The sequence below is a fragment of the Misgurnus anguillicaudatus genome, chromosome 6 (assembly GCF_027580225.2).
Source record: "Misgurnus anguillicaudatus chromosome 6, ASM2758022v2, whole genome shotgun sequence".
NCBI classification, from domain to species: domain Eukaryota; kingdom Metazoa; phylum Chordata; class Actinopteri; order Cypriniformes; family Cobitidae; genus Misgurnus; species Misgurnus anguillicaudatus.
Window position 1 is genome coordinate 19,441,039 of NC_073342.2, and position 11,462 is coordinate 19,452,500.

At 35.5% G+C, this 11,462-nt stretch overlaps 1 protein-coding gene and 1 long non-coding RNA gene across 3 annotated transcripts in view; one reads left to right on the plus strand and one right to left on the minus strand.

Annotated features, from left to right (window-relative positions):
• LOC129433591 (uncharacterized) overlaps positions 1-11,462 on the plus strand; it is a 101,719-nt gene that overhangs the window by 80,445 nt on the left and 9,812 nt on the right. The gene's annotated exons all lie outside the window — the stretch shown is intronic.
• The window catches only part of LOC129433589 (solute carrier family 23 member 2), a 30,682-nt gene that overhangs the window by 18,150 nt on the left and 1,070 nt on the right, over positions 1-11,462 (minus strand). Inside the window, exons 2-4 of the mRNA XM_055192227.2 lie at positions 6,701-6,847; positions 2,404-2,561; positions 947-1,118 (exon numbers count right to left, since the gene is read on the minus strand). Of these exons, the coding sequence (XP_055048202.2) occupies positions 947-1,118; positions 2,404-2,561; positions 6,701-6,847 (477 nt within the window). The remainder of the gene's footprint in view (positions 1-946; positions 1,119-2,403; positions 2,562-6,700; positions 6,848-11,462) is intronic.

Below are 11,462 nucleotides of genomic sequence, written 5' to 3' on the forward strand. Positions count from 1 at the left end.
TAAACAATTCAACATATTATTTTAATGCATTCAAACATAGTGCTCGGTACATCACATTAGATCAATAGGTGAAGAGTAGGCGGTGTTTTGTGGCTGCACGAACACATTCGATCACATGTGGGTCTACACCACAAAGGCAATTCGGTTTAATGCATTTTCAAGTGACCAAAACGCATCTTAATACCAGGTGTTAACAGCCTATTTGGCACCTTTAACTGTATACGTAACATTTAAATGCATGAAGAAATGTACATATACATTTAAATGCATCAATAATTAACGTTTCATTAAATGTACATGTACATTTAAATGTAGCGTTAGATGAAATGTATACATATTATTTCAATGTATCATTAATTAGTGTCAATTTTTTACAAGCAGTTAACACAATTCAGTTCTATTTGCAGCAAAAGCGCACACCCAAATCAGTAAATGTCTGAAACGTACGTTAATGTAACACCAGAATGTCATTAATGATACACTGTAACATATTTCATTGTGCTTTGAAGATAGTTAAATTCAGCCACACAAAGAGTAAAAAAACATTTAGCAACATCTGGATTTCATTCATTCATCATTGTCGGCAGCGCCCTCGCAAAGATTCCAGAGGATTTGTAAAGATCTGTACATCCCTGGATTTCCACACGCATAACAGATTATGCGTTTTAGCTGCTGTTGATATGTCGGATATGTGACTGTCAGTGTCAATTTGACATTTTACGTACGAGTAGCTATGAATACAAATGGGTTTGTCTCGTGCAATCAAAACACAAAGTGAGCCATTATGTCCTCGATGACCCTCATTTATTACATGTATTTCTGACACATGGATCCCTGCTCACAACCTCACATCCTCACAGAGCATGTTTAAACACCGGCTTCAAGCAAACATTGCTTGTTTTGTCAGTTAGTTTGATTAGACATTAAAGACATTTTTGTGCAGTACCTCACGAATGCGGGGTTTCCATGTCTCGTCGCTGTCTGTGAAGAGGCCAGCAGAATCTGTGGCGTTGAGGTGGGGTGTGGCGCTGGCGTCTGGGCATCTCCACTTGGGTAGCGCGAGGATGGCCAGGGTGGGAGTGATGAAAGTGAACGTCCCCCCTTGCAGGATTGGCAATCTGAAGAGGCATAAAGGATGTTTGCCTTTATTTTTATAATACGCTGAGTAAAAATCATTGGAAATGGTAGAAACAGCTATTATTATGTCATTGCATGTTGTTGCCCATAAAATGATTAAAACGCCTTCCAGGACATCTCCTGAATTGCAGCAGGATTGTGCCGGTTCATATTTAAAGGAAAACACCAATATTTTACTATGTCCTTAGTTTAGACGAATTAATACATACCTATCTTTTTTCTATGCGTGTACTTTTAATCTTTGTACAGCGCCTCGTGAATGTGTTAGCATTTAGCCTAGCCTCATTCATTCCTATGGCTCCAAACAGGGATGAATTTAGAAGCCACTTCCATGTTTTCCCTATTTAAAGACTGTTACATGAGTAGTTACACGAGTAAGTATGGTGGCACAAAATAAAACTTTTGTTTGGAGCCATAGGAATGAATGGAGCTAGGCTAAATGCTAACACATTCAAGAAGCGCTGTACAAAGATTAAAAGTGCACGCATTGAAATATATAGGTATGTATTAATTCATCTAAGTTGAGGTAAGAACATAGTAAACTATTAAAAAACTGTGTTATTTTTCGTGTTTAAATTTAAAAATTAACATATTTAACTTGTAACTATGTACAATAGAGATGCTTATGTATAAACAAGAAATTATCTATATTAATTTGTAATAAATATATTCATGCATTATTAAGTCTAAGTGCCACAACTCTCAAATATTTTAGTCTGGAGGCCTGACTTTTGGTTGACCAAGCTAAAGTATATTGAGTATTTTATTTTAGTTCATCCAGAAATAAAAATCATGTCATTATTCACCTCATGTTGCTCCAAACCCGCATTTTAACTCAATAGAAAATAACAGACTCAAGTTTCATTCACAAATCAGACTGATGCAGTTAAATTCAGTCTGTTTCAGTTACAATATGGCTTCAGAAGTATAACACGAAAGTCCTTTTTGCATCATAACAGATGTCACTATGCACTTTTTTATGAATATAAAAAAAGAACCGTAAAGTTTCCCCCCTTTAGTGTCCCATGTAAAACATAACAGCATACAGTTTTGGAACGACACAAGGGTGCGTAAATCATTGGAGGAGTTTCATTTTTGTGTAAAATATCTCTTTAAGAACCCTGTTGGGAACATCAGCATACCAGCTGGGGACCAGTGACCACAACAAAATCCAACAGCTATGCTGATATTTTCAATACTGTTTCCTAAAAACATGTCATCTAGCTTTATTCTTAATACATGAGGTACACTTTGAGGAACCATCACCTGGTCCCAAAGGTAGTCTGTAACACAGTGCACAGGCCAGAGACGAAGAAGATGGTGGAGATGAGCTGACTTTTGGCAGCGTTGTTGTCCTTGATGCATAATGGCTCAGCTAGGATGAGAGGAATGGCCAAGATGCCTCCAAATGCCAGAATGTAATGCTGTGTGAGAAAAAGCATAGGAATAAAGAGCTAATACAGATGACACCAAGTTCATTTCAAACCAGATATTAGGGCGAGACTTCATAGAAGACAGATGATCACAAAAAATGTAGCAAATCTTAAATGTGGCCGGGGAGACGTGCATGAAATGAAAGACAGATGTTGGCTAAATTGATAGCTTCTTTTTACTCTCTGCATGACGCTTCATAAATTTGTCGGGCTAAAAAACTCAAATTTGGCCGAGAGTTTGTCAGTTTGACGGGAGATTATGATGCGCATATAGGGAAAAAATGTATGTGCCAGGAGGTGGAGAATACATTAGTGCCATTTTGAGAGGACCTGCTTTATGTTCTATACACTACACACAAATTTGTGTTTTTTTATATATCCTCATAGCCTTGACTGTCAGAAATGTGGATTAGAGTGCCGCAGGGATGACGTATTTTTGTAGGCTAACTTCCACGAATACTGGTTCCCTCACAAAAAAGCCCATTCATTTTCCCCATGGAACACTGTTGGGGAAAGTTACTTTTAAAAGTAATGCATTACAATATTAAGTTACTCCCCAAAAAAGTAACTAATTGCATTACTTAGTTACTTTTCATGGAAAGTAATGCTTACGTTACTTTTGCGTTACTTTTTCTTGCTTGGCTGAGGCTTGATCTCTGTTTTTTATGATCGCAAAAATGTCAAGCTCTGGCCTGCCATCTCCGTTTCTGACTCTTCTAACTCTTAATTCTTAATTAATATGTTCAGTTTAATTCAGTACATTATTTTATTTTTAAATTGAATTAATTAAACTGAAAAGTAACTCTCGTTAGTTTTTTTAAAAAAAGTAACTCAAATATTAATGTGTACATTTAAAAAGTAATGCGTTACTTTACTTGTTACTTCAGGAAAGTAATATTATTACATAATGTGCGTTACTTTTAATGCGTTACCCCCAACACTCAAGCGGCCAGTCGATAAATTGCAGTTTAAGTCACTCCCGTATTGGCTTTATCAAAGAGATCGGAAGGTTGCCCCTCGGACAAAACGTGTAGTGTCATAAACCTTTGTTAAACACAGAGTTTATTTTTTGCTAAGTCTATAAAATAAATCAATGGACTTTTTTGCGAGGAAACAGTGTGCCACTAACTTCCGGGTTGGCCTACAAAAATACCTCATCCCCGCGGCACTTTATAAACAAACTATTTCTTTACATTTCTTATCTTAACTACTTCTCTTTCCTTTCAAAGTTAAGAGCAGGTTTGTCTGGCTCTCCAGTTAATTATCATTATTAATCAAATATGTTTTTCTTATAGGTTTTATTGTCTCCTTTATGTTTCTTGTATCATTTATTGTGGTTTACCTGCCCTTTTTTGGAAGCATTCAGCAGAGAAATTTGTCAAAAAACCATACAAATCTTTATGTGGTTATGTTATTCCTTTCAGTACATGGCAAGACGACCTGTCAACAGATGTCAGTAATTTTTCATTCAGCCACACATAATGCAGACTGCTTAAGCACAACTGTATTGAATTGGTATTTATAACCCTAAAGTGACAAGCATTAATGTATAAACACTGGAAATGAAAGCAGAAAAGAGTCTCTTAAGAATTCGACGTGTGTTGACATGAAATACCATTTTTTACACCCCTCCACGTTACAGGAGAGATAAAAGCAATACCGAGCGTCTCTTTACTACTCTTTACACATTTTACCTCACATGTCGATGCGAGTATGTTGTGTACACTCCTGTGCTTTCTCTCACCTCTCCTCCAAAGGTTCTCTTTGACCTCTATAGCTTTCATGTGGACAAACACTCTGGATTACGTTCTGATCCCCTTCAACATGAGATGCGAGAAATATTTAAGCACACGGTCTAATGTGACACCAAAGCATTATTTTTATTTTTTTTTGGAAATCGTTTTACCAATTTTTGGTACCATTTTACCAATGGAGGTCCAGACAGAAATCCACCGTCTGATTCAGTATGGCTGGAAGGTCAGTGTACGTTTTGATAGTTTGTTTTTCAACTTCAAATGAAATAAGCAGAAACAAAAAAATGGGGGATTTGTTCGAGATTTCAAGTTGATTTTTCGTTTTTTGTTTTATGATACAAAAAGAATAAACCACTTTAAAATTCTTTTTAACGTGGGCGGTCAAGAGACGCCCCTCTTTGCCGAGTAGTCAACAAAAAGGTGAATGTATGACATCATCCATTGTTCCTTAAGTCCGTTCAACAAAAAATAAAAGTCCTCCGCTGCTGTAGTAGTACTGATCTTTGAAGTTTAGGTCAGGTCCTAGATTGAGCTTTTTTGTGTAAACTAACAGGTTTCAGATAAATATTTAATTCAAAAATATTAATTTGCACCTGGACTGGGCGCACGATGCGATGCTCTTCACAACATGTATGTAGTCCGTCATCTGGACTGTTTTATGTTATTATATTTTTTTATTTTAGATGTTTGGTGAAGGGCTGTCCAGTGGCGGCCGGTGACTTCTTTTTCGAGGGTGCACAATACGATGCTCGTCACAACATGTATGTAGTCCGTCATGTGTGTGGTTCGTCATGTTTTCGGTGCATCAAGTGAACATATGTGCATCACGTGTCTTGTCAAAATAAGTGCCTGCTGCAGACGCGTCTAAAGAGTTTATGATAAAAGAGACGCTCGTGTTTGCAGATACTCGCGTAATCAGAGTGTACAGTTAAGTTAGTGTCTTGCGTGTATTTTGTGAACGTGAGCGTCTCTTTTATCATAAACGGTTTCAACGTGTGTGCAGCAGGCACTTATTTTGACAAAACACATGGTGCACATGGTTCACATGACGCAACAAACACATATTTTGAAAACTTGAGCAACACACATGACACTCCGAAACACATATTTTGAATCCGCGCCCCTCGGATGAGCAGTTACGAGCCGCCACTGGTAAATAATAACTAATCAATTTCTATAAACAGAGAAACTCAAAATAAGCAGACAAAAGTTCTGCGTAATGTGGAACTGCTCCTGATTGAGCTTCACTTGTTAGGCCTACTTATAATATTGTATTTATATATTTACATCAGAAATATTTTATTTTATTATCTGTCATTTGTAATTTAAGAAATGTTAGAAGTTTAAAAAAAACGTATGATTATTCTGTTATGTTACTCATTCCCAAAGTGGACTCTGGTACTAGCAATTTTTTTCAAAGTTGTTTAAGTGTTATTAGCACTAAAAAAATTAAAAACACGGATGAAAGGAACATTTGTAAATAACATGGTACTACATTAACAAGGCGGAATAACATTCACAGTGCATTTGCTACTTTTTAAACTGCTTCTTTTTAGTCACACGTTTAAGGACAGCCACGCATGTTTGGGAAGTATACAGTAGGCTACTTTTTTGTATGTAAATTTTTCCCAGTCCTTGCACAGATATAATAGAGAGTAGGCCTACATTTTATATTTCTCCATAAACCTTCGAATAATAACAAAAATCTAGTAAACTTATATGAAATAATGTCATTCATAGGCGCCGTTTTGTTGTTTCTGACAATTTCATTTGAAAGTGAAAAACAAACATTTAAAGCGTACACGGACGTTAAAGTCAAGTATGCTCACCTTCTAGACCTAAAAGAGTAAAACTGCTAACCTTTTTATGAGGGGCCTTCCTCATAGTTGTGTTGAAAACACAGACATGGTTCAAGGGGTCAGTGAATATAACCCGACTGAGTATTTCAACAATGTGTAGGGGTGATGTACTGATCTCCTTTGACCACTCATAAAAGACCAGGCATGTTAAAATAAGCGTGTTTCCTTATGTGTAAAAAAAGCAGCGGTAGGTAATGCAGAGCAAGCATCCCTGGGCACTAAGGGGTTAAATCTTATCTTAGTTGATCATTCTCTAATTATGCTTTTAACAGCAAATATGTGACTCTCCCACCCATCTTATGACACACCCACGATTCCTACACCTGGTAAGCAGAGAACTCTACCCTCAAGCTGTCAGTTCAACATGAAAAAAATCCATTATAGCTCACTATGGCAATAGTTCAATTCAGGAGAGACGGGTCCCCTTAGGAGACGCACGCATGTCCTGTAAACATTTTGCGTGCGGAGGGGGTTAAGCAGATTAGTTGCATGTAAGACTTTATGTGAAGCGTCTCACCTGGAAACCCAAAAGAATGCAGAGGTACCATGGCGGGCGATCATTGATAGAGTAGATAAGACTGCTTTCCAGTTTTTGGTCCAGAGCTTCTTCCAAACTGTCCGTAGAGGGTTCAGCGTTGATAGTCTTTTCAGGGCTGTCTGAAATCTGCAGGATCAGAGATTATGCAAGCATTGGGTATCAGTATCAGGGTTAATGGAAAGTGCAGATGTGAGTCCATCTTAAAAATGCAGTCCATTTTATAGGGTTCACACGAGTTTGCCTTGAATGGCTATGCTATATTGTTTAGTTAGTGTACTTCTGTAATAAAGAAGATGATAGATGGATTTTATTTCATGGTCTAATACTCCTTTTTTCAGGACTCAAATTTTAAATCAAGTATCTGTACTTAAAGTGTTTTAAACTGTTTACTTCAATTCATTTCAATTTTATTTATATAGCGCTTTTCACAATTAGTAATGGTATCAAAGCAGCTTTACATTAATAGAAGCAGTGAAAAGCACAGAAAATCGACAGATAGCACAACATAATACACGATAGCACAAGCAGCTACATTTGGTGCGGCTATAAATCAACATTAAAGCGAATGTATTACTAATGTAACGTATAGAAGTTAAGCCCAAGAAGGCTGCCTCCCCGGGTTGAAAAACCCCCTAGGAGAAAAAAAACCCCAGTCTTTTAGCCGGCGAAGTAAAAAAAGTCCTAGGAGGGAAAAACCCTTGGGAGATATATACATTGCAACGGATAAGGAGATTAAGCGGGTTCTGCCAGTGGTCATTGGTCCACTTCACTACATTCCAGTGCATAATATTGTATTTTTTTACTCCACATTGTTACTCAAATTGTTCTTACCTTTAATACTTAAGTAATTTGTAAATGTAATAGCCTACTTTCATATTAATACTCAAGTATAAAAGTTAAATGTATTGAAAGAAATATGATACAGATACTTGAAAAATTTACTTGATTAAAGTAAAAGTACTTGAGTACTTATCTACATAGCCAAAATTATTGTTTATTATTACTTTTTTATTAATAATATTGTTTATTGTTATTTATTTATAAATAATATTGTTTATTATTATTACTTTCCATAAACATTTAAATATATTGTTGCTACAATGTAAAACACAATGGTATACACAAATTGGCTTTACAAGACCACTGAATATTTTTACCACAATTTCTAAATGTAGCAATTTCAACTTGTTATGAGTAAAACTTTAAAAAACTAATTATAATTGCTTAATTTGGCAAGTTAAGTGTAGTGCAAATTTTAAATGTAAGTTAAAATGCACATCCAATTTGATTAAACTTATAAATGTAATGCATCTTTACAGTGCACTATGAATTGCATAGCTAAACAATATGTAAAATTGACAGTACATTACATACAGTCGACTGAATAGAAAAAATACAAACCTAATCCAGAGTCACCGTGATTCATATAATGTATTCATGACTGTCTTCAGAAACCTTTATTCTTATCTTACTCATTGAGAAGTGCATTTAGATTCATACAATAGCCTATAATGGTCCTTTTAAACAGTGTTAGATCTGTGGGTGATCTTTTAGGAATAACCAGGGCAGAATGGCTCATGGGGGATATATGATACACCAAACAGGTGACTTGTTTTAAAGTGTTACGATCAAGCATATGCAATGACTTAAAAGAGATTGATCTTCTCTCTTCAGAAGCTTTAAGGCCCCGGGTCACATTAAATACAATGTATCATAAACCTGAGGGAATAAAGATTCATTTGTGTGTGGAGGAAAAGTCACTGTGAGGATCTGAGATAGATAGATAGATAGATAGATAGATAGATAGATAGATAGATAGATAGATAGATAGATAGATAGATAGATAGATAGATAGATAGATAGATAGATAGATAGATAGATAGATAGATAGATGTAATATCACTTTCATATTCAATCACACCCATGAAATTTTCCTTTCCAAGAAATCAAACATAATACATGAAAACTAATGTTTACATTTGCAATATACTTGACGCAATATGATATACTGCCACCTACCGACTAATATCTGCACTGCGGGTACCTCGAGGCCACATCCAGTACAGTAACCGTTAATGTTGTGCAGTCTACTGCTTTCCCAACAAGATTATCCTCTGCTCGTGTGTGTGGTCTCTAAATCCAATCAGCTTTTCCTCCTTACTATCCGCGGAAAGAGCAGAGGGCATGCTAAATAAAAATCTCGATTCTTTTTTGGCACAGTCTGATGTTATTTTTGTCACCCGAGGTCTAGTGGCCACTTAGAGACATCATCAGCCGTGTAAATATAAAATGTCTGTTTATTGATGGTACTGTTAAAACAGACATGAAACAATAAACAGATTTAATGGTCTAGTAATAAGTGTTTGTGTTTATACAGGACTGGAAATTGGACACTTTAAGCCTACTACAAAATGAAATCGTGCTTGTCTAAAACAATGACGCTACGCTATCGCTTCCTAGCGGCGCGTGCGGTTAATGCAGGTTACCCAAGTTAATCATTCTTGGCAAAAGTTTCTAAAAGAATAGCAGGGAATGTTTTGGAAAAACCGAGGATTTCTAAGGAGAAATATATTTTGTATTCATACAATAACAGCTAGAAAGGATATTCAGAATTAGAGAATTATAGATTTATTCAGAAATTCACCCTAAAAATGTACCAAATAATACTCAATAGTTCAATATACCTGTCTTGGCGACTTTTACATTGGTCCCGAGTTTTCTGACTGAAGCTAGCCTGTCTTATTTTATTAGAGATTCATGTACTTCTGTCCATCTATATAAACATTTATATTTACAATAAAATAAATTTTAAAGTGCTCAAATACCATTTCATTTCTAACGAAAGAAGCTGCGGAGTGATACATGAAAGAAGCACAACTGTTTTAAAAGATAATTAATTGCCCGGATGAGCGGACGTTTACACAGCGTTACCATGAGCAACGGTGGCTTTTGGCAATCGAAAATATCAGGTTCCGACTTTGTAAAAGTTTATTTTAAAATGTAATAAAAACAATATTTTATTCGTGAATCCGTATTTTTTTTTCCAAATTGCACAAAAAAATGTAGCCTAACTTTTGCACTGTCAGAAAAATGCTCAAAATACCCAGGTGAAAAAGTAGTACACTTCCATAATATAATTAAAGTGCTCTATTTTCGCACAATAATTTTGTACTTAATATACTAAAAAAATATCTTTAGTACTTCTTAAGATGTTGTTAAGATTATCTAAGTTATTTGTACTATTTTGAGACACCATGAATATAAACTAAAATGCACTTTTAACATACTTTCTCTGTATTAAAAAAATATTTATTTAAACTTGAACCCAATTTTCATACAAAGATGTGTTCAAGTACTTCAAGTGGTACCTAAATACATTTTTAAATACATTTTTAGGACATTTTATTTCATATTTATGGTGTCTCAAAATAGCTGAAATACACTTAGATAACCTCAAGATTATCTTAAGAATTACTAAAGAAGAATTTTTAGTATATTAAGTACAAAATTAGTGCACGAAAATAGAGCACCTTAAGTACACTATGGAAGTGTAGTTCTTTTTCACCTAGGTATGTACCCCAGGTGTCATTAGAGCTGTAGCCTACCCTTTCAAATTGCACTTTTCATAAATTCGCAATAAATAAATAAATATTAATGCCGCAATTGACCAATCAGAATCAATATTTCAGAGGGCTGTGTAGAAATCAAAGCAACAAAAGACTTTTTTAAGTTCTATGACTTTGTCATTGCATACATTGACAAATAGTTTGATTTCTTATCAGAACATGTAATGATGAAACTGAAACCAATAAGCTTCCAATGACCTGGAGCAGGTGGTTGTTTGTTGCCCTCAAAATGACAGAGACAGTGATTATGGACCAACTTTATGAAAATTTTGTGCTAACAATGTGAAAATAAAGAAAGCTGCACAGTATAACAAAATAAATCTAACAGTGAGAAGTGGGTCACAGTTTTCCAAAACATACCCAACTTAACATGCACAGGATAGTCTCATTTGTCCTCAGCTTGCCAGGTTCAAATGCCTTTGTAGAAAGGATTTTCTCTGATGACCATTAAATGGTCAGATTGAAGAAACAGATGCAACACAGAGCTGATCAAAAATGAACTTCAAATATCTGTGAACTGTGAATTGGCTCATAAGGACTTTTATCTTGCTGCACTAAAGGACAAAAGACTAAATCAGCTAAAGAGCAGCCAAAAATATTGACTTGGTGAGTAGAGGCATGCCCCTCTTTTCCTCTATTGCATTTAAATGCTTTATTAGTCAAGTGTTGCTTTCCTAGATAGATAGACCATTTTTAGTGCCATATAGCACCGGTGAAGCACCTGTAAAGCACCTGTGTAGAACCATATAGGGGCCATATAGCACCACATATGGTTCTACACGGGTGCTTCACTGGTGCTTCACCGGTGCTATATGGCACTAAAAATGGTTCTTCTATGATTACGAGCAAAGAACCACTTTTGGTGCTATATAGCACCGTTTGTTTTTAGAGTGTAGATAGATAGATAGATAAATAGATACTATAGATAGATAGATAGATAGATAGATAGATAGATAGATAGATAGATAGATAGATAAATAGATAGATAGATAGATAGATAGATAGATATTTGAGTTAGAATATGAAGCACTATTTCAGGTCACCGTTTGTCCCGTATTTCAGAGTGACAAAGTTGGCAACCCTAATAGGTATACACCACAATGCAATGTAGTCCT